Source organism: Mauremys reevesii, linkage group 1 (genome assembly GCF_016161935.1).
Source record: "Mauremys reevesii isolate NIE-2019 linkage group 1, ASM1616193v1, whole genome shotgun sequence".
NCBI classification, from domain to species: Eukaryota; Metazoa; Chordata; order Testudines; family Geoemydidae; genus Mauremys; species Mauremys reevesii.
The window spans coordinates 315,341,717-315,369,412 of NC_052623.1; the positions used below are offsets into that span (position 1 = coordinate 315,341,717).

The window sequence follows — 27,696 nt, forward strand, 5'->3', positions numbered from 1 at the left end:
TGCGGCACATGGTACTGTGGTTGTGGTGCCGGTTCCGAGTCTAAATGCGGCACCACGACCGGTACCGGGGTCGCCAGTGAGCGGCTTGCCATATCATGCGGTGCCTGCGGAGCCCGACCTGAAGCCGCTACCGGTACCACTGCTCTGCTAGGGGGTGCTGAACTTGGAAATGGCAAACCCCTGCCCGGTGACAGTGCTGGTGGAGGAGGCAGGTGCGCCGGGGCCACCGAGGTCGAGGACATCGAGGCTGACCTTGATCGAGGGCCGAACGCCTGGCCTACCGACTCGTGGTAGGCCCAGGGAGTCCAAAACGGCCACTGCGAGGGTGGCTGCCATTGTTGCTGCCACTGCGGGTAACGGTGGTGGCTCGCCCCCGACATCGATCTCCTGCTCCGCGACCGGCTGGAGTGATAGGAGTCTGCCTCTGAGTCTGAGGTCTCTGAGTATGAGGACCTGGGGGGAGCAGCACCCGGTGCCGATGGAGAGCGGTGCGGAGGCGGTGGCGGGCCTCTCGCCTGGTCCGGTGCCGTCCTCGTGGTATGGTGCGGGGAGGGAGGCGACAGCATGGCCGGCTTGCCCCTAGACTGCACTGGGGGACGGACCACCATAGGCAACTCCTTGCGGTGTGGGGAGGCTGGCGCCGAGAGTCCCATCAGATCTGAGGCAGCCTCGAATGCCTCCGGCGTCGAAGGGGGGCGTAAATCTCCACTAAGGTCCGGGGAATTAGGCCGGTCCGGACTCGACCGCCCTCTCTGCGGTGCGGGAGTCGACGGAACCGCTGAAGGCTGTAGCCCGGCCTGTCCGCTTGCAGTCGCGGACGGCGTCGGCCTCGGATCCTGGTGGGGTGACCTATCCCTCACCAGCTTCCTCCTCTTGGCGGGCACCGGCGAAGGCGAGCGGTGCTGCACTGAGGCCGACTTCCTATGACTCGACTCCATCTGGTGCAGGGTCTTTCACGACTTGGGCTGGGCCCTAAGTCCTGATGCCGGTGCCGGGGCGCTCCACACTGAAGAAGACGTGCTGGGCACCGCCTCGGCCAGTTCCAGGTCCGAGGGTGGCTGTAGGGCTGCCTCCATCAGGAGGACTCTAAGTCTTTGAGCCCTGTCCTTGAGAGTTCGCAGGCAGAAGCCTCTACAGATAGAGCACCAGTCTTTTTGGTGGCTCTCTCTGAGGCACCTTAAACACGCAGAGTGCGGGTCACTCTTGGGCATGAATTTCCCGCAATCCTTGCAAAGTTTGAACCCGGGGGACCCGGGCATGCCCCAGCGGGCGACGAAAACTCGGGGGGGGGGAACCCCCTAACTACTAAGAACTAAGTACAGAGAACTAATCAGCTAACTATAATACAACTTTATACACGGACTAAACGGTAAGGATAGGACACTGATGACTTGCTATGCGCAAGAGAAGTTCCAGCTAGCCGTCACCAGCGGTAAGAAGGAACTGAGGGGGTGGAGGGTCGGCGGGCCCCTTTATAGGATGTCGCGGTGGCGCCACTCCAGGGGGTGCCCGCGCCAACCCTACGGACGCTGCTAGGGAAAATCTTCCAGCTGGCGTGCATGCGGCGCGCAAACAACTACTTTGAATGGACATGAACAACCACGCGAAGAAGAACTAGTGTTTGCCTACACTCTCAACTGAGTTCAGCAGTAAAAGAAAAAAGTGACTAAAAGGTTAGGTTGCAGTTAAGAAAACCCTGCTGCCACTAAGCAGCAAAATTAAAAGGAACTGTGTGATGGCAAGCCAAGCTTTGTCTAGCTGCACACTATTCCAACTCTGGGTAACTCGTTAAAAGTATAATCTCTCCCCTTATTCCTGCGACACACACATGAATAGAATGACAATGAAATCTATAAATTTACTGATTATAAAAGAGACAACTTCCACCCAACCAGAAAAGGAAAAAATTAAACTGTGCACCACTGTCTCTCTATAGCTAAGTCTGCAACCAGTTTCCACAATCCCATCATATTTTTGCCCGTCTAATTTTGGCTTTGAAAATATATTTGGCCTGAATATTGATACTGAAGTCAATGAGAACTTTTAGGTGGTTCAACATTTTTTTAAAAAGCAGCTAATTTAGGGTCTTAAGTCTATTTTATTCACCTAACTTTTGGCAACCTTTTTTTTTTTAAATCTTGGTCAATGTGTTCATTTGGTCAATGGGCAGTGCACAAAATATGTCCTTAACTATTTTTAGGAAGGAAGGTAAATGTAGTATCACTTGTAAGCAAGCACAATGTGTACCCCAACTTTTCACAAGTGGAAGACTATTTCATTAAGCTACAGAATAAAAAATACTTAAGACAATTAGGTTTACATGCAAATAAATGAAGATTATTATTTATTTTTACTATCTTACCCCTTCAAAGGTATTTGAATTAACTTTGCTCTTTCCTTGGAAGAAATACTGTTCTTCATGTGTTTATCTTCTTCTGTGGTTTCTCCACTTTCTACTGTAGAATACTGGTTCCCTTTTATAGTAAGTTTCTGTTTCATTTGCTGATTAATACCATTTCCAGCCAATGTTTGCATATGTGACTTATAAATATCTTCTCTTTTCTCCATTGCCAACATTTCCCCACATTTTTGCTTTCTCTTTTCCTCTTCTACCTAGGATAAGAAAGTTTGACACTCAATATTTTTGTCATCATTTTCTTGAATTAATAAAGAGGTATTCTCCCCAGAAGGTACACTAAACTGTATTCCTATGACTCACATAAAGGAACTAAAAAGTGTTTTTAATTTAAAAAAACTACACTTACATAATATTCCACTACACAGGGTAGCAACTGAGTGGGAATACTTTCACTCTTGGGGGGAAAAAGATGAATTCATTCACTACTAAGAAGTTTAATACAAACATACCCTTTAAAACTGAAATACAATTTACATCTCAAAACATGAAGCAATGAAGAGTGTAACTGTATTAATGACAGGAAGTTAGAAGGAATGAATAGTGTTTGTTATATAGACATAATAGATATGATTAACAGAAATGTGTAGACAATTCTTTTTGAATGTAAAACACCTAATCAAAGAATGGTTTCACTGCAAACTGAAGAGTTTCAGCAAAGGGTAATGAAAGATACACATGCACAGAACAGAGCAGATGCAAAGATTAGTCAATACCCTGTTCAGAAGCTATTTTCATTCTTTGGTTCAAAGTGAGAACCGATGTAAATGTGTGCATTTCCTTTGAAGTCAATGGGAACTACTTACACTAGAACTGAATGTGGTCCTTTATGTTTGAATTGTAGACTACTATTAAGAACAACCAAATTTTAGATTTCTTAAATCTTCTAAACCACATAATGGAGGAAAGGAAGATTCTCTCCACCTGCCTCTCTTTAGAGATATGAAATATATTTGCATTGCACAAAAAGCCAATTTGCACAAGAAACCTTTCTGAAATGATGAATAGCTGAAGTGAACAGGATGGTTGATGTGGAGGAAAGACCAATGAAAATGAAGCAGCAGCAGGTGACCCTCTACCTCTTTTTGTAGTTGTACTTTCTCTTTCTCCAAAGCCAGGAATACTATCTGCAGCATTCCTACCTCATTCTTAAACCTTTCCATATCCTGTTCCAGTTCTTCATCCAATGATCTTTTCAAAGTTTCATCACAAGATTGTCGAGAGTTTCCCAAATTACTTTCAATTTCAGTATTACTAGTTTTAGGATTGCCAACAAAGCAGTGTTTGGGAATATTATCATTAAAATAGTGTGAGTCTTTTCCACGTTTGGTTTTCGCTACAGCAAGAAGTGTGTTTTTATCATCTGTAGAAACAGGTCTTGCAACATCTGGAATATTAGCTCTTTTGTCCAAAATGCTTTCTTTCAAACTATGTTTTAGTGAATAGCCAGGACTATTCTCTAAATTTGAAATATTTCCATCCACATTTTCTTCTATTTCCATAGCAGCTATTTGATCTTCCCTCTCTTTATTTACAGCTTCTTTTGTACTTTCCACATTGTTAGTAAAATCCTCTTCATTTACATTCCATATATGTTCAGTACACGGTTTGTTATTTTCACGTAGCCGGATACTATACTGATTGGGATGCTCATGAGAACTGGAATTTAAAGCATAGGAAATTACGTTTTCATTGCTGGATTCCTTTTGTTCTAGGTCCATAAATTCACTTCTTCCTTCTATTCTACTGGTGGGTTTTGTCAAATTATGTGGTGCTTCATGAATGCTCTCCAATTCTTCACTGAAGTCATCTTGTAATGTCCCCTCCATGGGCATAGTTTTCTGAAATTCATTACCGGTAATTTCACCAAACATTTGCTTTAGCTCTGCTGTAATGCTTTTAAAATTTGTTTTAACTTCCCTTTTCTCATTTTCAACCCACATTTTCTCATACCTTTCTTCCCAAAGTTTTGGATTTAATTGCACATCACCATGTGAGTCCTCATTTTGTTTTAGTGGCTCAGTTTTCATTTTTGGATGTGGAAATGAAATTTCTGTTTTGTCAGTCTGATCATCAGATGCTGTTTTTTCTGTCAAGTTGGTTGTGTCTAATATGTATTTATCCTTAAGAAGGCAGGTATGGAGAAAGAAAAATTAGTAAAAGAACAGCAGTTACAATTAGTCTAGTAAGCTTATGTTGCCAACTTGTCCAAATAGCACAAATCTGAGCCAAAGAAGTCTTGAAAATAACTGGTCTGTAACCAAATCTTGTAAAAAATCCCTAAATATTCAAAAGGTTTATTGAGTGTTGTTTATATAAAATGAATCTTTTATTTTGGCTGGATTGAATTTATCTGAGCAATGCAGTTTCTTAACTCATTTTAAATTTTCAAGCCGTCTACTTCCTGTAATTTCAAATATTTAAATTAAAGAAGGACACTGGAATGGATTGTGCCTCTGAAATTCATGTGGAGAAAGAATTCACCCATATACAGATCACCTTCTCTCTGTGAAGAAGGGCTTTCTATCTAGACCCCTCTCTCAATGGTCCAGAGACTGCACTATGGGAGATGGAAGAAAACAAATTAGGGGAAGAAGAGACAGGCTAGAGCTCATGTTATTCCCTTAGGGGAGCCATCCTAGCCCAATGTCTCCTTTCAAATATTTGAAATTAGAGAAAATTTCAACACAGAAGTCACCTGGAAAAGTTTGTACACAGATTGTGCTATCTCCCCTCACCCTAAATTCCAGGATCTGCCCCACCCAAGAGGAGGTCATAGTAACACAGATCCAAAGATGTGGAACTCTCACAGGGGCCATGCAGCTGCATGGATGGCCTGGTCACTCACAGATCCCCTGAAATCCTCCAAGACTGGGGGGCAAATTTTCTGTGGTGATGAGGCAAACTCCAACTCCCACTGGGATGATTGGGATAATCTCTGTGAGGGAATCCTTGTGGAGATTTCTTCACAAGAAGTCGCCTCCCACAGCTTCTAACAAAGAAGGGACTCAGATCTATTTCTAGTTATTTGCTGAAGACACCATATGTGGTGGAGGCTGATTCTGCTCCAATAATATGCATGTATCCTCCACATTTGTAATTCACTATGCCTTTGATTTTTAAGTTTTAAAAACTACAAAATTATTCAAATTAATGACAATACGCCCAATGGGTTTAACCACTGACACAAGATTTCCATGCCATGCAAAATAAAGGGGGTATTAATTTTTGTGCAATATTCTGTTTCATTGCCTTCATTTCTGCTCTACCAATAATTAATGTTTTGGCTACCATCATCTAGTTTAATGAATACAGTAATTATTACTGCACCATTATCGAACAGGTGTTTTCTTCCAGGTTTTTTAAAATAGTTTATATTGAATACCATGTCCCTTTAACAAAAACTTGTTGAAAAGGAAAGTAAGATGTTGTCTCCTAAGTAAAATCTTGTGCAATTTAAACAGGCAGGCTGAAGAAGAGAGCTCTCCTACTGAAGCCAATTGGGTTATACACATAGTAGGCAGACAGAACTTGGCCCTTAATTTGTATGATTCCTTTATTTTTCTTCTTCCATTCACCATATATGTTTTGCATGAACTCTCATTGGTTTGTCCCAAAATTACAATTTTGTAATTTACATTTTAATAAGGTTATAGCTGTAACAAATACAGATTTACAGGTTTGTATTATGCTTTGTTTAATGAATCTTTGCTTTAGCCAATCAAAAACCAACCTTGGAAAACAAATCTAAATATGCAAAGGAGAAAAAACAACATTTAAAGGCTGTGTCATAATGCATACACACATGGGGGTCAGACTAGGCTACATAGGCACCCTTAATTCTTGCATTTCCGAAATTCTGAGTGCTTGACTTTGCAGCTGTAATAATGTTCTTTTAATCTCATTTTGTGTGCATCATTTCCTTGGTTTTTAAATAAGCAAACTAAAAAAACCCCTCCCATGTGGCATCACTTTAGGCCATGGGTCATTAGTAGGGTTGAAACCTTTAGATCTATAGACCTCTGCCACTTGAGCTAATGGAGTAATTGATAGCAGTTGTAGCTTGTCAGCTTCGATGAGGAGAAACACAAAAAGGGGATAAGACACTTTGCCAGCAGGTTTCATAAATATTTGCTGACAACTGAGAAACGGTGTGTGATGGAGCAAGGCCGGATGGCTACAGGAAAGTACTCAGGAACAGGTATGTTAGCCCCAGGCTAAGCAAATCCCTAGGACCATGGGAACCAAAATGGCAGTTGCTCCAGGGTAATTAAGGCACCTGGGGCCAATTAAGAACTTTCTAGAAGGCACCGGAGAGAGCTACATTGATTGGAGCACCTGCAGCCAATCAGGGCAGGCTAATCAGGGCACCTGGTATAAAAAGGGGAGCTCACTCCAGTCAAGCAGGAGGAGAGAAGTGTGTGTGAGGAGCTAGGAGCAAGAGGTACAAGGAGCTGAGACTGAGAGGGTGTGCTGCTGGAGGATTGAGGAATTATCATACAATCAAGCATTATCAGACACCAGGAGGAAGGACCTGTGGTGAGGATAAAGAAGGTGTTTGGAGGAGGCCATGGGGAAGTAGCCCAGGGAGGTGTAGCTGTCATGCAGCTGTTACTGGAGGTACTATAGACAGCTGCATTCCACAGGGCCCTGGGCTGGAACCCGGAGTAGAGGGTGGGCCTGGGTTCCCCCCAAACCTCCCAACTCCTAATCAGACACAGGAGGAGTTGATCCAGACTATGGGTTCCACCAGAGGGGAAGATCACTGAGGTGAGCAAATCTGCCAAGAAGTGCAGGACCCACCAAGGTAGAAGAGGGACTTTGTCACAGGTGCCACTCAGGAATCTTGAGTTCCATTCCAGCCTCTCTGGGAAGTGTGCACACAATCCACTCCCCCAAGCAAGGCCTTTTGTGCCACATCTTCTCCAAATGGTCTGTCTCAGTCCATCTTTTCCCTGCTTCTTGTTCCAGTTCCAGTCCCTACTCCTCAGGCTTCTTATCCCAGTCTTCTTGCCCAGCCAGTTCTAGTCTCACCCCCCAAGTCCCCAGCTCCTTTTCCCCAGTCTCCTTCCCCACTGATCCCAATTCGTCTCTCGGCTCCTCATCCAATCTATCTCCTGCAACCTGGCCTCCAGTCACCTCTATCTTCCCTCATCCCCTCTGGCTCCAAAGCCCAATATTCCTTCCAAGACTCCTAATTCAATCTGACAGACACATAGCAGGTCCTTGCACCAGTCTTTGACCAGCCTGTCACAGTTCTCTCCCCACAATCTGACTCCTTGTCAGATCTGTCTCCTCTCCCTCATCATGTCATTCCTCCAACCCATAGGTTCTCAGTCCCAGTTTCCCCTTGGCTTCTCATCTTATCTCAGTTTCCCTGCCACCTACTAGCTCCCAGTCCCTCTCTCCCATTCACAGTTTTCAACCCTCCCAGCCCCAAGCCTCAGTCTCCCATCTCTCAAGGCTTCTTGTCCCAATCTACTACCCCACTGTCCTTAGGCTCAGTTCTTGTCTCCTCTTTATTCAAATCAGGCAGCTTCCTCCTCCACACGGTGGAGGTAGGAATGGGGATGGAGGTGGATGAGTGATTGAAAGCACAGGAGACACAGTCTCCCTGCACTCAGTTCAGGTGCCTAGTCCCAGAACAGACTGCAGTAGCCCAGCACTGCATTTGTAGACTAAGTTCTGCTCAGCCCCAAGCTAGAACACGCTCAGTACAGACAGAATATTTGGGGAATTCAGCTACAAAAATCTAAATTTTCTACTGTGAATGTGTGAACTGCTAGTTTTCAAAAGCCTGTAACTTGGTCAAATTTGCAAAGATTTTTATGGGGACAGCAAAAGGAATCTCCTTTACACCTCCTTTTCCCCTCACTTTTCCTGCAAATTTACGTTCTTTCTCCAAAGCACAGAGCTTTTCAAAGAAAACGTCAGACTTTTTTAACATGGGCCAATCAAAGTTTTTCTCCCTAGCATCACTCTGAAAAATGGCAGAACCTATTTGGCTGAAATTTTCCAAACAAAAAAATCAGCCTGAAGTAGACCACTAGCAAAGAAAATCTCAGCCCCAGTGGTTAAAGTATGGCAAAGTTATAAGCAATTGAGAACAGGTGCTTTTATTGGAAAGTGCTGGGCACCCTTAATAAAAAGGTAACACTACCAGCCCCACCCTATAAAATGATTTTAGTTTACAGGGCTGATTTGATTCATGGTCTCTAAATTTTATTTACAGTTTTTAAAAAGTACTTAGCAAGGGCTTTGTGACATTTATCATCCAGCAATTCAGCGTGTGAACTGGCTAATGTCAATTTTATTTGGTTATAACATTAGCGTGAAACAATTTTCAAGATAGCCTTATCTAAATTAAAACAAATTTGCTTTACATACCTGCTTCTTGCAGTTTTCACCTGCATCTTCTCGTTCTTCATCTGGTGATGGCATATTAAAGGAAGGTTCGGATAGTTCATCTAAATTAATATTGAATAAAAATGTTTGTAATTGTAACTTAAAGGCATTAGCCTGTAGCATTTACTTCTGCCTATATTACTTTGCAAAAGATCAATTCTTACAGCTAATATATATACATTAAACAACAAGGAAGTTTTAAAACATCAATGGAAAATTCAAGTTTCTCAAACTTATGCAAATTTTGAAGCAGAAACTGACAAGTACAGATTTAAGATAGAGCTGGTTTAGTTTTTAATCTTTTCTTCTAATTAATTTCCTTTTTATATATATGAAAGAAATCTATTATAGATCATTATAATAATAGATGCCAAACACATATCACTCTTATCTCTCTTGGAAATAGATAATTAGACATATAATTTCTCAGTCATATTGCTCATGCCACCTTGTTGCATATCTGTATTATGACACAGTTTAATTACATGATCACATTTTTCCACAGGATGCCTGCCTCATTCAGTGCACAGGATGGACCTGCTTTGGGGATCAATCAACGCTGTGTACTAAAGGAGGCTGTTTACAGGACCCCTACCTCATTTATTGCAGAAATTGGGAGTAGGCTTACCAGAATTCAATTATTTATCTATAAAAAATTTTCCAATTATTGATTTAAATTTTCACAGCTGCAAAAAAAATTATGGGTTTTAAGCATCTTTTCCAATTTTTGTCAATTTAAATTTCCCAGAGTTGAGTGAGATTATGGTGGGTGGGAGAGAGTTAAACACTTATTTAATGACAGACATTGAGATTAAAAAAGTTAAAGCTTTATAATCATTACAAAATAAATTGTCAACATCATATGTCAAAATATACAAAGCAAATATCTTTAAATCAAACTCTGAGAAGTTGTCAAACAGCATTTTTCTTAGTTTGTCTCTCTGTACAATTTGATTATCATCAATGGAAATATTTTCATTGGTTTGCATATGCATGGTGAAATTGAAATTTATTGACAAAAATCTAATCCTTCAAAACCTATGAATGAGGCAGAGGATTGCAGAAAGAGAATAGTCTCAGGGCTAAGATACCTGAGTACTGCCCTGAAGAACTGAATTCTCTCCATGCCTCTGCTATAGACTTCCTCTGTGATGCTAGTCAAGTCACTTAAAATCAAACTTTTCACAGGTGGCCATTAATTGTGTGTTCCTCATTTTCTGGATCCCCGACTTGAGACCTTGGAGCCTGATTTGCAGAAGTGCTGTACTCTCACAGCTGCAACTGAAAGAATCTGAAAAATCAGGTCCTAGGAATTTCAAATCGTGCATCCAAAAGTTGACCTTAATTTCTCTGTGTCTCAGTTCCCTGTCTGTAAAATAGGGATAGAACTACCACTACTCTCACCTCACAGGAGTATCATGAAGATCAATTAGTATGAGTGCTTCACAAATAATTATAGTGATGAGAACCACTGAAAAACCTATGAGGCAATTAATAATTCTGTCTTCAGAGCAGGATTTGAATAGTGCACAATAAATAATGCCTGGGGCCACACAATGAACAGTGAAGAGAAAACAAAATATTGAATAGCTGCTCATTAAGTGAACACTGACCACTGTGAAACTGGTGTCCTGTGGAAAAAAAATAGGATGTCATCATATAATTCCAGAATGTATCATAATGCATATGCACAAGGAGTCCGAATTAGTGTTACCAGGACAACCTTAGTTCTGGCATTATCTAACTTTGCAACTTTAATGATCCTTTAACAGTGCATGTGTGTGTGTGTGTGTGTGTACAATTGTATTAAAATAATGAATGCTACTTAAAACAAAAATTCATATGAAAATACCAGAGTAGAGGGAGGGCAGTGGAGAGAAATTTACCATACCAGTTTTAAAAATTTCACTCTCACAAATGTTCACCACAACTAAGATGTCTGGAATAAATAAGAAGTTGCCCCTGTAGACATATTATAGACAAAGTGGATTTAAAAAAAAGTATTTTAAATTAAAAAATTAGTTTTTAAATTTAAAAAATAGTTTTTATTTAAATAAAATTGTTTAAGTTAAATACATTTTTCTTTTTAAAAATAAACTTCAAATCATGACAACCTACATCAAGGCCTAAATTTACTATAATCTATTATAATAATTCAATTAAATAAAAAATATTAAACAGTACATTTTTGCGCTGAAGTTTTGAAGAAAGCTCAACTATGGTACTGGTCAAGCACATCGAACAAGAGTTTGCTGAAGAGCTAAACTGGTGTCTGACAGCAGGGGCAAAGAGAATATTTTCTTCATTTTAGATTATTCAAATAGTTCAGTTCAATGACTAGGTCATTTAAAGTTAAGTAACCATTGGGAGTTGAAAAACCAGGAAAGCTTGTTTTCTTCCAATGTACGAATAAAAATTAGGTGAGAGAGGATGAGCTCTACTAATACTAAAATCTTGAAGGATATGGTGAGCAGAAACAATCAGTTCAATTCACAAAGTACAGACAATAATCCTTGGTTTGATGTTTTAAATGCAAAATGTTTTGATTTTTTTTTTAAAAAATGTATCCAGCACACTGAAGGTAATTATTTAAATATTGTTTGTGCATTTTTAATTGAATTCTAATTCCCATCCAAATAGAGATTGAAACAAATTGTGAGTAAAAATATTAATCTAGTAAATAAGAAACACATCAATCACCATTTCCTACCATAATAAAAAAAAGGAAAAATTAAGCATCTAATAAATGTTAAGCAATGTAATTGCTTAAATGTGTATACATACAGTGTATCTGTGTGGTAAGCAAAAAGAGGTACCAAATTTAACTAAAAGACTCTAATTTAGTTGCAAATCAACATGTTTTAATGGTTACCAACTAATGAGAATCAATTGCTCTTTAGAAAAAGAACTAAAGTACAAATGCAAAACAAGATTAAAATCAAATATTTAAATTACTTTGATTAAAATTAATCCACTCTGTTTACAGAATAATTATACATTTTGGGAGTCTTCCAAGCATATGGTACTGGCCACATCTCATATGGCAATTCCAATGTTCCTAAGAACTTCAAAAAATTGGCCAAGTCAAATAAGAGACAACTGAAAAGAAAAGATCTCTATAGGAATGTTTTGGAACCCTTTCAAAAACAGGTTCTGAAGGCTGAAAGATGTACTCTGATTCCTCCCCTTAAACAGAATCTAAACCAGTTGTCCTCAACCTTTCCAGACTACTGTACCCCTTATAGGAGTCTAATTTGCCTTGCATACCCAAGTTACACCTAACTTAACAAAACTACTTGCTTACAAAATCAGACATAAAATATAAAAGTGTCACAGCACACTTACTGAAACATTGCTTATGTTCTCATTTTTACCATACAGATATAAAATAAATCAATTGGAATATAACTATTGTACTTGCATTTCAGTATATAGAGCGGTATAAACAAGTCATTATTGTCTGTATGAAATTTTAGTTTGTATGGGCTTCGCTAGTGCTTTTGATGTAGCCTGTTGTAAAACTAGACAATTATCTAGATGAGTTGATGTCCCCCCTGAAAGACCTCTAAGTACCCCCAGGGGTACTCATACCCCTGGTTGAGAATCAGTGATCTCATCAACTGTGCTTTGCAGATGACCATGAGACTGCTTTGAACATATCTGCTATTACAACACATCTTAGGTTGGCAATCAGAACTATTCTGCCTCAATGAGGGCCATGTTCATGATGTGACTGCAGGCCTGCTCAGTCACAGCAGTAAAACAATACAATATTAGACAGGTATGTAGACATGATTGTTTTAGTAATGACAGTACCTACAGAGATGGTGTCAAAAACCACACCTACACCCAACATCCTCGAGGTTTACTCCTAGGATCCTTCCCTCTCCCTCAGCTCCTTCGTTACCCTCGACTCCCCCAAGCCTTTGCATTCTCTGACAGGTGCAAGAAATACAGTTCTGTATTGTAATTTAAATGAATTACCCAAAGTTCTGTATTAATATGCCTAATAAGAAATCTATTTGTCAAAAAAAAATTTTTTTACCAGAATCTTTCTGTTTTGTTACAGACATATTTGCTGACAGATATTTTGAAATAAATTACCAAATAATTCAAACTGTCATGATTTATTCTGACAAATAAAATATGCAGAATTTTCAAATACTGTGTGCAGAATTTTTTATTTTTTGGTGCAGCGTAACCAATCTGGTGCAACAACAGGCTGAAGCCTTGCTTTGTGAATGGTATAAATATTTTCAAGATAAATGGTGAAGCACATTTGCTGAGCCTGAAAGGCTGTTAGGACTGAACCAATACCAAATCTCAGCATCCACTGGAGAGATACTAGTAAGGAAATTGCTTGAAGGAGAAATCCTTTAGAAGTATTCTGGGCTGGTATCTTATCAACCTTACAGGATTCTCGCACGTGCCTCAAAGAATAACCCCATTTATTCCACATCAGGAAATAAAGCCTGTTCGCTATTAGGTTGCTGTAAATACATCAGGCCCATGTCCAAGTCCTCTCAGTCAGCCTCTAATGATAGTTTATGGCTTTTGTCCCAATTCTCATAGTGATTAATGGATCAAAACCCCAGTTATGTTAAAGACCAAATTTCAATCAACTGCTGAGACATCTGTACTCCCGTGGGACATTGTAGATCACAAAACCCAGGACTAAGCATGCAAGTATTGGGGACAGAACATTCTCAGTTCAGGGAATCCGGCTACAGAACAATCTTTCATCTGAAGCCAGTGGAGATATAGTCAGCATGGCTAAGCTGTGCTGCCACTGCCTATGCAACCACAACTGCACTACTATTTATACTAGTGGTAGCTCGATGTGCTAGCGCAGGTATGTGTACACTGGCTGGGAATCACAGCCCTACCTCATAATACAGATGAGGTCTAAGAGTGCCCTCAGGCGGTTTAGCTTAGAACACTTTAAAGTGGACTAAGCTCAAGTGCACAAAAGGTATTTTCAGTACACAATAAGAGGCCACATGGAGAATTAGTATAGAGTAGCTAGTGTGATGTAAATCCACATCCCTACCTTGCTGTTCCCTAACTTCCCATGTAAACAAGCTCCAGGTGAATCCAATGCCTTACTGTTTTTAGGAAAAACTGCAAACCCTCCTCTTCAAAAAGACTTTTCCATTATAATGGCACCCACAACTATAAATCCTCCTTCTATGTGAAAAGAACCCAACAAAAACAAATCAACCATTTTTTTTTAAAGAACTCTACCCCAGGCAGAGGTTTTATCCTCAAAAGGGTGAAGTACCAGACATACTGCAAAGACTTCGCTATTATCATCAATTTTAAGTGGAAATGTGACAGCGTATAGTCCTAAAATAGAAAAAACCAAGTTAAATGCTGCGTATCTTCAGTTAGAGGATAACTAGGAATACTATTACTATCTTTTGATGTTCATTGTCTTGTATGTTTCTTTTCAACATTTTTCTGTATTTCTACAGTTTGTGTAATGAAGTTACTGGAAAACCAACTGCTTACCATTGAGAAATGAGATCCTGTTGTTGGAACAGTAAAGTTATTTTTATTGCAGTATTCTGATTTTGACGGTCTTTGTTTTTTCCATGCTCTTTGAAGCATTAATCATTTACAGCTTAATAACAGCAATTTCAAAGCAAGGGTCATTATGTGCTTTCCATGAAGCTTCACAATTCTGTACAACATCGCCAAGTAGACCTAATATGCAACTACACCATGCTCATCTCCTGGGCACTGCTTGAAGCAGCTGGGCTTCTTTCCTGAGGTGAATCAGGTGCTGATGCATCTTTGTGTCAGAGTTTACTCCCTCGCCACTCCCAACCCAGAATGTTATCCTCATCATCACCATCCCAGAAGAAAGGTTAATGTCCAAAGCCTCTTATTTATGAATGACTTGCACCATGGTTCACCTTTTCTTCAGCTATATTTTTGAGCTGGTGTCAAATTTTAGAATAATGTGACTCAAATATAAACTGAGAGACTCAGAGTCAAAGACAATTTTTAAAACATATCAACAATGCAAAGGCAATCAGTGTGTGCAACAGGTTACCAAAACAATTGCAAGAATAACTGCAAAAATAAGACATATATATGGGAAAAACAATATAAAAAGGGTATAGTGATTAAGAGAAACATTTTCAAAAGAACCTATGAGAGTTAGAGTCTTAGGGCTTGTCTTCACTACGCAGCTAAATAAGCACTGCTGCAATCAGTGCAGCGGCATTGATTTAGTGGGTCTAGTGAACACATGCTAAATCAGTGGTGGTCAACCTGCAGCCCATGGGCCACAAGCGGCCCATCAGGATAATCTGATTGCAGGCCACAAGACATTTTGCTGACATTGACCATCCACAGGCCCCCCACCCCCTACACAGCTCACAGTGGCCACAGTTCGCCGTTCCCGGCCAATGGGAGCTGTGGGAAGCGGCGGGCCACAGAGATGTACTGGCCTCCACTTCCCGCAGCTTCCATTGGCTGGGAACGGCGAACCATACCACTGGAAGCTGTGGGGGGCTGTGCCTACAGACAGTTAGTGTCAGCAAAACGTCTCGCAGTCTGCAATCAGATTACCCTGATAGGCTTGAGATTGCCCACCACTGCATTAAATCAATGGGAGAGCGCTCTCCCATCGATTTCTGTACTCCACCTCAACGACAGGTAGAAGCAATGTCGGTGGGAGAACAGCTCCCATCGACACAGCGTAGTGTGGACACCGTGGTAAGTAGACTTGAGTTAGGTCAGCTTGAGTTACGCTATTAATGTAACTCAAATTGCAAAACTTAGATCGACCAGCAGCTGTAGTGAAGACAAGCCCTAAGTTCCATTGACTTGAAATGGGACTTTGTGATGTCTGAAAATTGGATGCAGGCACACCTCGTGCCAAGTTAAGGTATAGACAGAGTGGAGAAGGACAAGATAGAAGGATCGCAAAGGTCTTCCACTCCTCAAATTCCAGTTTTCAAATAAGTTCTTCCACAGTAATTGTAACTATGAACAATTGGGGAAAAATTATAACAGATTATATCAACAGACAAATAAATACCTTTGCTTTTTAGTGTTACTGGCAGGAGTTGTTTTTGGAGAGAATATAAATGGGTATTTTCTGGTGCAGTCACAGTTTGAGCTTTTGACATTTCTTCTAATCTTGGAGGAATAACTCCAGAAGCTGTGGCTGCTGCATCATCCTTTGCTGTTAATGTTGGTAGCAAAGATGAAGGATTCCCAAATGTCAAAACCTTGGGGCTTTTAGTACCCGGTAAATTTTTAAGTGAAATGCTAGTAGAATCCCAGTCTGATACATCTGAAAAGAATACCAGATTTAAAAGAATTAAAATGCACACAGTAATGCTAAATTCTAGTAGCATACTCAGTCATCCATGACCACCACATAGTAGACTGCATCTTTCTACCCTCAGATGCACATGTAGTAGTCAAACACATCCCAAGGCCACTTAGACACATCCCAAGGCAATCTGTGCACATCCAGAGACTACTACTCTAACAGAGCATAGGTTGCATGTATCTTAGCAAGCCACAAAACATGTTTGATGCTATCTTTTTTTTTTCCCCCTTTCTGTCTTGAGATTTCCTTCATAAGAAATAAGGGTACTTTATAGAGGGATTCTTGCAGTGACCACAGAGTGAAGAAGGAATTGATTATTTCATTTGCATAAAAACACTATGGGAAAGGGATATTTAGCTATGCTCTGAAAGCCCCATATTCTAAAAACAGATATGATTTGAGAATCAGTATCTAGGAAAGCAATATGGAAAAGTAGTATTTGTGACGCTTTGGGGTTCATCCAAACCAGTAAACCAGGCAACACCTGCCTTGGAACTCTGGGTATCTTAAATTCTATGCTATTGTGGCTCGCAGCCTGACACCAGCTAGCATACAAGCAGGCAGGTCACACCCTGGATTTTACTGCCAAATTACTCTTTACAGGGGGACATCGACAATCCTTTCAGCCCTGAGTTCTGCCCCCAAAACATCTCTCTCTACAGTGCTCAGCCCCTATTACTATGGCATCCACAAACCTTATCAAGTTTGCTGCTCCTTTAAAGAGACAGTACACAGCAGCTTATTAATAGGGCAGTCAATTGATTAAAAAGATTAATCATGATTAATCATGAGATTAAAACAATTAATCACACTGTTAAACAATAACAGAATACCATTTATTTAAATATTTTTGGCTGTTTTCTACATTTTCAAATATATTGATTTCAATTACAGCATACAATACAAAGTGTACAGTGCTCAGTTGGTATTTATTTTTATTATAAATACTTGCATTGTAAAAAACAAATAGTATTTTTCAATTTACCTAATACAAGTACTGTAGTGCAATCTTTTTATCATGAAAGTTGAGCTTATAAATGTAGCATTATGTGGGGGGAAAAAACGGCATTCAAAAATAAAACAATGTAAAACTTTAGAGCATACATGTCCACTCAGTCCTACTTCTTATTCAGCCAGTGGTTCAGACAAAAAAGTTTGTTAACATTTGCAGGAGATAAAAGTGTTCGTTTCTTCTTTTAAAAAATGTCACCTGAAAGTGAGAACAGGCGTTCGCATGGCACTATAGTAGCCGGCGTCACAAGATATTTATGTGCCAGGTGCGCTAAAGATTCATATGTCCCTTCATGCTTCAAACACCATTCCAGAAGACATGCATCCATGCTGATGATGGTTTCTGCTCAATAATGATCCAAAGCAGTGCGGACCAACACATGTTCATTTTCATTATCGGAGTCAGATGCCACCAGCAGAAGGTTGATTTTCTTTTTTGGTGGTTCGGGTTTGGTAGTTTCTACACTGGAAGTGTTGCTCTTTTAAGACTTCTGAAAGCATGCTTCACACCTCCTCCCTCTCAGATATCGGAAGGCACTTCAGATTCTTAAACCCTGCGTTGAGTGCTGTAGCTATCTTTAGAAATCTCACATTGACACCTCCTTTGCGTTTTGTGAAATCTGCAGTGAAAGTGTTCTTAAAACGAACAACATGCTGGGTCATCATCCGAGACTGCTATAACATGAAATATATGGCAGAATGTGAGTAAAATAGAGCAGAAGACATACAATTCTCTCCCAACGAGTTCAGTCACAAATTTAGCGCACAAACATTTTTGTAATGAGCGCCATCAGCATGGAAGCACGTCCTCTTGCATGGTGCCCAAAGCATGAAGGAGCAGCCAAATGTTTACCATATCTGGCATGTAAATAACTTGCAATGCTGGCTACAAAAGTGCCATGTGAACATCTGTTCTTGCTTTCAGGTGACACTATAAATAAGAAGCGGGCAGCATTATCTCCTGTAAATGAAAACAAACTTGTTTGTCTTAGCAATTGACTGAACAAGAAGTAGGACTGAGTGGACTTGTAAGCTCTAAAGTTTTACATTGTTTTGGTTTTGAGTGCAGTTATGTAACAAAAAAACACTACACTTCTAAGTTGTACTTTCACGATAAAGACATCGTACTACATCAGGGGTAGGCAACCTATGGCACGGGTGCCGAAGGCGGCATGCAAGCTGACTTTCAGTGGCACTCACACTGCCCGGGTCCTGGCCACCAGTCTGGGGGGCTCTGCATTTTAATTTAATTTTAAATGAAGCTTCTTAAACGTTTTAAAAGCCTTTTTTACTTTACATACAACAACAGTTTAGTTATATATTATAGACTTATAGAGAGAGACCTTCTAAAAACGTTAAAATGTATTACTGGTATGCAAAACCTTAAATTAGAGTGAATAAATGAAGATTCGGCACACCACTTCTGAAAGGCTGCTGACCTCTGCACTACATGTATGAGGTGTATGAGGTGAATTGAAAAACACTATTCCTTTTGTTTATCATTTTTACAGTACAAATATTTGTAATAAAAATAATAATAGAAAGTGAGCAGAGTACACTTTACATTCTGTGTTGTAAGTGAAATCAATATATTTGAAGAGGTAGAAAAACATCCAAAAAATTTAATAAATTTCAGTTGGTATTCTATTGTTTAACGGTGCGATTAAAACTGCGATTAATTGCTATTAATTTTTTTTATCACAATTAATGTTTTTGAGTTAATCACGTGAGTTAACTGCGATTAATCAACAGCCCTACTTATTAACTTAACTGGCGTTGACAAACCTTCCACTTCAAGCAAAGCACTGAGTTGCTTTATGGCTAAAGTAAACTTCTGGGATGGGAGGAGCCTATACAGGAGAGATGGGCTCCACCTAAACCAAAGTGGAACCAGACTGCTGGCACTAAACATTAAAAAGGTTGTAGAGCAGTTTTTAAACTAGGAGATGGGGGAAAGCCGACTGCTGCAGAGGAGCGTGTGGATCGGACACAGACTTCTCTTAGGGGAGAGTCTGATGATAGAGAATCTCCAGGTTATAGTCAGGAGCAGAGAAATGAGAAGTATAATGTAAGGGCCAGATCAGATGATAAACAGTCACATAAAAAAGAATCTGGCACATCAGAAAAAGGCAGGCTAATAAACAGGGACAAGTTTTTAAAGTGCTTGTACACAAATGCCAGAAGTCTAAATAATAAGATGGGTGAACTAGAGTGCCTTGTGATAAAGGAGGATATAGATATAATAGGCATCACAGAAACCTGGTGGACTGAGACCAATCAATGGGACACAATCATTCCGGGGTACAAAATATATCGGAAGAACAGAACAGGCCGTGCAGGGGGAGGAGTGGCACTATATGTTAAAGAAAGTGTAGATTCAAATGAAGTAAAAATCTTAAGCGAATCCACAGGTTCCATAGAGTCTCTATGGATAGAAATTTCATGCTCTAGTAAAAATATAACAGTAGGGATCTATTATCGACCACCTGACCAGGACAGTAATAGTGATGATGAAATGCTAAGGGAAATTAGAGAGGCTATCAAAATTAAGAACCCAATAATAGTGGGGATTTCAATTATCCCCATTTTGACTGGTAACATTTCACTTCAGGACGGAATGCAGAGATAAAATTTCTAGATACTTTAAATGACTGCTTCATGGAGCAGCTGGTACGGGAACCCACAAGGTGAGAGGCGACTCTAGATTTAATCCTGAGTGGAGCGCAGGAGCTGGTCCAAGAGGTAACTATAGCAGGACCGCTTGGAAATAGTGACCATAATACAATAGCATTCAACATCCCTGTGGTGGGAAGAACATCTCAACTGCCCAACACTGTGGCCTTTAATTTCAAAAGGGGAACTATACAAGAATGAGGGGTTAGTTAGACAAAAGTTACAAGGTACAGTGACTAAAGTGAAATCCCTGCAAGTTCGTGGGCCCTTTTAAAGACACCATAATAGAGGCCCAACTTCAATGTATACCCCAAATTAAGAAAAACAGGAAAAGAACTAAAAAAGAGCCACCGTGGCTTAACAACCATGTAAAAGAAGCAGTGAGAGATAAAAAGACTTCCTTTAAAAAGTGGAAGTCAAATCCTAGTGAGGCAAATAGAAAGGAGCACAAACACTGCCAACTTAAGTGCAAGAGTGTAATAAGAAAAGCCAAAGAGGAGTTTGAAGAACGGCTAGCCAAAAACTCCAAAGGTAATAACAAAATGTTTTTTAAGTACATCAGAAGCAGGAAGCCTGCTAAACAACCAGTGGGGCCCCTTGACGATGAAAATACAAAAGGAGCGCTTAAAGATGATAAAGTCATTGCGGAGAAACTAAATGGACTCTTTGCTTCAGTCTTCACGGCTGAGGATGTTAGGGAGATTCCCAAACCTGAGCTGACTTTTGTAGGTGACAAATCTGAGGAACTGTCACAGGTTGAAGTGTCACTAGAAGAGGTTTTGGAATTAATTGATAAACTCAACATTAACAAGTCACCGGGACCAGATGGCATTCATCCAAGAGTTCTGAAAGAACTAAAATGTGAAGTTGCGGAACTATTAACTAAGGTTTGTAACCTGTCCTTTAAATCTATCCAATGACTGGAAGTTAGCTATATTTAAAGGGCTCTAGGGGTGATCCTAAGTCTAACGTCGCAAATTAGTTGAAACAATAGTAAAGAATAAAATTGTCAGACACATAGAAAAACATAAACTCTTGAGCAATAGTCAACATGGTTTCTGTAAAGGGAAATCGTGTTTTACTAATCTATTAGAGTTCTTTGAAGAACAAACATGTGGACAAAGGTCCTCACCAAAGGCTCTTACGTAAATTAAGCTGTCATGGGATTCCTTTCATGGATTGAGGGTAACTAGTGGTGTTCTTCAATTTATTCATAAATGATCTGGAGAAGATGACACTAAACTACTCAAGATAGTTAAGACCAAAGCAGATTGTGAAGAACTTCAAAAAGATCTCACAAAACTAAGTGATTGGGCAACAAAATGGCAAATGAAATTTAATGTGGATAAATGTAAAGTAATGCACATTGGAAAAAATAACCCCAACTATACATACAACATGATGGGGGCCAATTTAGCTAGAACGAGTCAGGAAAAAGATCTTGGAGTTATCGTGGATAGTTCTCTGAAGATGTCCACGCAGTGTGCAGAGGCGGTCAAAAAAGCAAACAGGATGTTAGGAATCATTAAAAAGGGGATAGAGAATAAGACTGAGAATATATTATTGCCCTTATATAAATCCATGGTACGCCCACACCTCGAATACTGTGTACAGATGTGGTCTCCTCACCTCAAAAAAGATATTCTAGCACTAGAAAAGGTTCAGAAAAGAGCAACTAAAATGATTAGGGGTTTAGAGAGGTCCCATATGAGGAAAGATTAAAGAGGCTAGGACTCTTCAGTTTGGAAAAGAGAAGACTAAGGGGGGACATGATAGAGGTATATAAAATCATGAGTGATGTTGAGAAAGTGGATAAGGAAAAGTTATTTACTTATTCCCATAATACAAGAACTAGGGGTCACCAAATGAAATTAATAGGCAGCAGGTTTAAAACAAATAAAAGGAAGTTCTTCTTCACGCAGCGCACAGTCAACTTGTGGAACTCCTTACCTGAGGAGGTTGTGAAGGCTAGGACTATAACAATGTTTAAAAGGGGACTGGATAAATTCATGGTGGCTAAGTCCATAAATGGCTATTAGCCAGGATGGGTAAGAATGGTGTCCCTAGCATCTGTTCGTCAGAGGATGGAGATGGATGGCAGGAGAGAGATCACTTGATCATTGCCTGTTAGGTTCACTCCCTCAGGGGCACCTGGCATTGGCCACTGTCGGTAGACAGATACTGGGCTAGATGGACCTTTGGTCTGACCCGGTACGGCCTTTCTTATGTTCTTATGTTATGTTCTAAAACAAGCTTATTAACAAAGTGACATAGGTTTAAGTGATACCAAGTAGAAGGAAAAAGGTTAAAATTTTTTACAAAAAATCAAAAGTAAAAATATGCATCTACAACTGAATTAGAACTTAAACTAGTCTTTTTTTCAAAGAAGTTTCTCACCAGTCATTCTTCCAGCATAGCTGGCCTGTCCTTTAGTCAGGACACAACACACGGACCTCAAAGTGTCAGAGTGAGGACAAAGAGTTGGAGCAACAGAAGTTTGCTGACCAGGACAAGCACAGGTAGTTTGAACAGAAGAGGGGGGTAAATCACACAAACACGAGTGCTGGAGGAAGGACATAATGGTGTGCCTGACCAGGTGCTAGCACACAGACAGGTGTATTGTGGACCTCGTTACCCCGCCTGTAGCCTGAGTCACTATGGACACTAAAGGTTATTCTGTAATTCTGACTGTGGGAATGTTGGAAGTTTTTTTTTTTCCTTGATGTGCTATTTTCTATAATGATATAACAAGGTTGAGCTCAAGAGCCAAGGTACAAGCCTGCCATGACCACACTCAGTGGTTAAGGGTGTAAACATTCACTGGGGAAACCGAGTCAGTGTTATGTGTGTTTGTGGCACAGCTATAAGGTGCTGTGGCCCACGATCTGCTAGAATTATTAGGACTCCAGCACAGATAGGTAAATAGCTATGAGCCAGCACTCCACTGAGAGCAGCGGAACTGATGCACAGCTGGAAGATGTTGTGGCCCAAAAACTGCTGGGAGTGGTGAGTCACTAGTACGGCTATGTAAATAGCTGTCGGCCAAGACTCCTCTGGGAGCAGGGCAGAGTCAGGGTGGTAAGAGATCTGGTTTCATGCCTTTGGAATCCTCTGGCCTGAGTGACTCAGATGGGTGTGCAGCAACTGCTGGGGAAATAGAGATGGTAAGGAGGGGAAAAGGTGACCCTTAACCTATGGGCTAAGGGGGATTTAGGACCAACGCCTAAACGATAGCTAATTGTACTGCGTCGATGTCAGGGGGAGGTGTGACAAAAATGCCCATTGGTGGTTCACTACTCTGTGTCAGCAACTTTTGTCAGGCCTGACATACTCACTACACCTCACACACTGTTGTCATAATTTGTCTCTAAAAGGTATCACATGTAAGGAATCATATATAACTAGTAACACCTGCCCCCCAAAATCATTGTGTAGTATATGTATAGTGTGTACAAAGAGTTATAAATACATGCTAGAATTATGTTCTTAAAATGTGTTTGACAAACAATGCATAAGCCCAGTCTGTCTAGGACAAAAGAATATGTATTTGTTTGTCTGACCAGCCTGGTCGTCGGGCAGAGACAATGAAGGTCCCAATACAAATAAAGTAAATAAAGCTATCAAGCTAAAAAGTGGGGGAGAAGATAGCATAGAATTTATACCCCTGAAGGGGAAAGAAACTTTATCTGGGCTCATGTTTCAAAGAATACATTTCAAAAGTTTACTGGACCAAGAAAAGAAAGGAAGAGAACCTCATAGTTATCCTTCACTCAAACAGTCAAAGAAAACAAACATTTTGAGCTCTGTGTGTTGGGTCCTGGTTAAAGAATGGGCCAGTCATGTTGGAAGAATGCCAGTGATGAGACAAACTACTCTAGTTTCTTAAATTGATTTTTAGTCTTAAAAACATATTTTTACTTTTGTTTGTAACCAATTCTACCTTATTCTTTATACTTGGTAAATCTTAAACCTATGTCTTTTTGTTAATACACTTGTGCTTCTTTTACCATAAACCAGCTCAGTGCTTTGCTTGAAGTGGAAGGACTGTCAACCGCAGTAAAGTTAATAAACTGCTATGTACTGTCACGTTAAAGGAGCAGTGAACTTAATATGGTTTTGTGGATGCTATAGTCAGAGGGGTTGTGCACTGCAGAGAAAGGTGATTTTGGGGCAGAATTCAGGGCTGGAAGGGTTGTGGAGTTCCCCCTGCAAAGGGAAACCGGGCGGTGGAAGCCAGGGTACAACTTGCATGCTAGCTGTTGGTGTCAGGGCTGTGAGCCGCAACAGCATAGCATTTAAGGTACCCAGGTATCCAAGGGAGGTGTCTGGCTGAACTCCTTACTGTCCTGCGTGAATCCTAATGCATCAAGTATCTTCTTCATTCTGTCTTTTCCAGGCTTGGCAAATGTAAGGCATTTCCCTTCCCCTTAGATTTACAGAGTAATGAAATAGGGGCTCTTAGGCCCCTTGGACACTGGAAACATCTAGCCAAGGGGTGGGCAAACTTTTTGGGCTGAGGGCCACATCTGGGTGGGGAAACTGTATGCGGGGCAGGGGGTTGTGGTGCGTGAGAGAGTGCGGGGTGTGGGAGGGGATGCGGTGTGCAGGAAGGGGCTCAGGGCAAGGGATTGGGGCAGAGGAGGGGTGCAGGGCGTATGAGAGGCCTCAGGGCAGGGGGTTGGGATGCAGGAGGGGTGCAGGGTATACGAGGGGGCTCAAGCAAGGGGTGCAGGAGAGATGCAGACTGCGGGAGGAGGCTCAGGGCAGGGGTTTGGGGTGCAGGAGGGGTGCGAGGTGCGGGCAGGGGGCTTAGGGCAGGGAGTTGGGTGGCAGTGTACAGCAGGGGTTCGGGCTCTGGCCTGGCACCGCTTACCTCAAGTGGCTCTGGGGTGGCAGCGGCGCGCACCAGGGCCAGGGCAGGCTCCGTGCACACCTGCCCTGTCCCTGGCTCCGTGCCACTCCCAGAAGCGCTGCCAGGGGGCAGGCGGAGGGCTCCGTGTCTTCTGCCCTTGCCGCGCCTCCAGGTACCTCCTCCAAAGCTCCCATTGGCCATGGTTCCCCGTTCCCAACCAATGGGAGCTGCGGGAGGCAGTGCCTGGCGGCAAGGGCAACACATGGAGCCCTCTGCCCCCCCGCCCCTGGGGGGCTGCAGAGAAGTGGTGCCGGCCGCTTCTGAGACTGGTGTGGGGCCTGCAGCACCACGGGGGACAATCCCACGGGCCGGATCCAAAGCCCTGAGGGGCCGGATCCAGCCCGTGGGCCGTGGTTTGCCCACCCCTGTCCTAAATCATAAACAGACTACATGTATGCTATATATTTTATTTACAATGCATTTCAAAATACATGAAAGTTCTCTCTTTTACTTACCTGCCTAGAACTGAGTCCAAGGTTTTGTATTCCCCCCACTTCAGTTAATATGCTTAACATCTAATTTTTGCAGCAGGAACACAGAACCCTGAATTCAGCTCTTGGCTGATTAATAAAAGAAAAAAACACATTACAAATCAACGTAAATTAAACAAAATTAAAAATCCTTTAAGTCCACATTTTCTCTATGCAAGATTTAGGATCTCAAACTGTGGCTATATTTTTGGATCTGTTATTGCGTGTTCTTCAAGAAAGAATTATCAAATGTCATAAGATACGTTGTTAAAGCACAGAATACTAACAAATTAAATATGGAAGTTTTATACATTGACAATAAATCATTTTTGTATAAATTGCAATTAAAACATGTAAGTCAGAAAAAAGGACAAAAACCATATAAATACCTTCAATATCATCTGCATCATCTAAACCAAGTTCTTCCATTAAATCTTCAAAAGAAAAAAAATAAGCAATGTTTAAGATAAATATTTGTTAATGAAGATGGCCAGTCCCTCACCAAAATTTGATGTAGTGAATATTACCTGATTTTTGCCTTTTGCCAATCTCAATTCCCTTTGCAGGACAAGAAGAGCTGTCATTTGTTTCTAAAATTGCTTGAGTGGTCTTTGGCTATTATAGACAATCCAACACACAAATATTAAATAAAATTCAAAATAATGATATATTCTTTAATTAGTAAGACAAATTCTTAGCATGAATGACACTTACCTGTGAATCAAGAGTTTTTTCACAAAAACCTAAAAAAAGAGGGATGAAAAGTATTACCTAGTGTCTTTTAAAATCCTGAAGTGTAATAGTGATCAACTTCATGCAAAATTAGTACCTTGTGTGACAACTATGTATTGCCTATTTGCAACCATTGTTTTAATTCCACAAGTCTTATTTTTAGTTAAGCTAAAGATATCATAGCAACCAGCACATGTTAGTATTATAGAAACATACGATTGTTCAAACATGCACCTCAGATTTCAAGTGACCAAGCTAGAGTAATTCATTTGAAGCAATAAGGCCATGCTGAGTTACAAAAGCCAAAGTGGAGTGGAGTAGTTTAATGTATCATAAAGCAGTGCAAAAGTACTATTATTATGATTACCCCATAAGTGTTTGTGTGTTGAAGAATCTCTATTTTCTGTAGATGAGAGGAGTCGGAGAAGAGTTATATGCAAGTTATCTGCAAGTACTGGCTTGACAAAGCACTGGCTAAGATGATTTAGTTGGTGTTGGTCCTGCTTTGAGCAGGGTTTGGACTAGATGACCTCCTGACGTCTCTTTCAACCCTAATCTTCTATGATTCTATGTCATCTCAATTCAGTTATCTGGCAACAAATTCTCAACATAGAGACCACTAAATGATGTCATCTCAGTTCAGTGATCCACAGATCAGTGTGCTTAGATTACCAGGAATTACCAGAAACAACTCTTCTGTTTGGCTGTATTGTCCAATTTTAATACAATTCTCAATAAGAGTTTCAACTTTTGTCTAGTGTAAATATCATTTCCATACCCATGTGATCTACTGGCCTCTCTACACTTCTTGTAGCCTCTACCTTAGTCATCATATACTGTAGTTTCTTGACCCTCTTTTGCAAGGAGGAATATAAAATGTGTTAGAATGGAAGTATACCATAATTTTAATACTACCAAAATTCAGGTGTTCTTATAAGCAACTATTACTTCATCTCAACAAAACTGCTGTCCAGTGATATGGCAATCTTTCTAATGTAGTTCCACAATTGTCTTTTGATCTTTTTAAAAAACATTTTATTTATTTTAGCAGAATCATACCAAAGTAAAGGGAATGCAAAGCAACGGACCTTCCCCAAGGCAACCTTGCAGTACAGGATTTAAAGCCTTCAAAAAGATGGAAAAGTTTTGGCTACAACCTAATGACATATGATATGAAATTTTCATTTAATTGTATCAATATGTTCATCATGTTCCAATGAGAGTGACAAAATCATAATTCTTTAAAGACAAAAATAGGAAGAAACATGCTGTCTTAGCAGTAGAACATTCTTGCCCTCCTCATAAGCAAATAGTCACAGAGCACCATGCAGAAAGTTTATTATTTTAAGTATTAAGGTTTATGTATTATTTTATCAAATAACATTTTAACCATTACTTTAGCTTCCAGGCAAAACAAACAGAGAGATCAATATAAAAGTAGCTACCAAAGGAGGAAGTATTACCCTTTTTGTGCTCAAGGTTCACCCACCAGGAAAAGTCAAGAAATTCAGAAGAGGACAGATATTATCAACAAAGTTTAGAATATCAGGCAGATGCTGGGTTGAAAACAGTCAGTCTTTGCTCTACAGGCTAACAGATTTGAACTCTGGCTAACCAGCAACGGTAGCAAGTTCCATAGCCGAGAACTTTCAAATGAGAACAGTTTCTTCCAGTCCTCAAGAGAGCACTTCTGGGGACAGTAAGCAAAAGTACATCAGGTATCTCA

At 40.5% G+C, this 27,696-nt stretch overlaps 1 protein-coding gene across 18 annotated transcripts in view; it reads right to left on the bottom strand.

Moving 5' to 3' along the window:
- The window catches only part of ANKRD7 (ankyrin repeat domain 7), a 184,049-nt gene that overhangs the window by 96,200 nt on the left and 60,153 nt on the right, over window positions 1-27,696 (bottom strand). For 16 of the 18 annotated variants that reach the window (XR_005590376.1, XR_005590372.1, XR_005590374.1 and 13 more), the window contains 7 exons: window positions 25,953-25,981; window positions 25,766-25,853; window positions 25,628-25,672; window positions 15,873-16,130; window positions 8,804-8,883; window positions 3,496-4,539; window positions 2,363-2,613 (listed from right to left, as the gene is read on the bottom strand). Coding sequence is in view for 14 of the 18 variants with exons in the window: in XM_039509062.1 (XP_039364996.1) it covers window positions 2,363-2,613; window positions 3,496-4,539; window positions 8,804-8,883; window positions 15,873-16,130; window positions 25,628-25,672; window positions 25,766-25,853; window positions 25,953-25,981 (1,795 nt within the window). In the remaining 4 variants the exon portion in view is untranslated. The remainder of the gene's footprint in view (window positions 1-2,362; window positions 2,614-3,495; window positions 4,540-8,803; window positions 8,884-15,872; window positions 16,131-25,627; window positions 25,673-25,765; window positions 25,854-25,952; window positions 25,982-27,696) is intronic. The other 2 variants (XM_039509073.1, XM_039509127.1) reach the window with 2 other exon arrangements.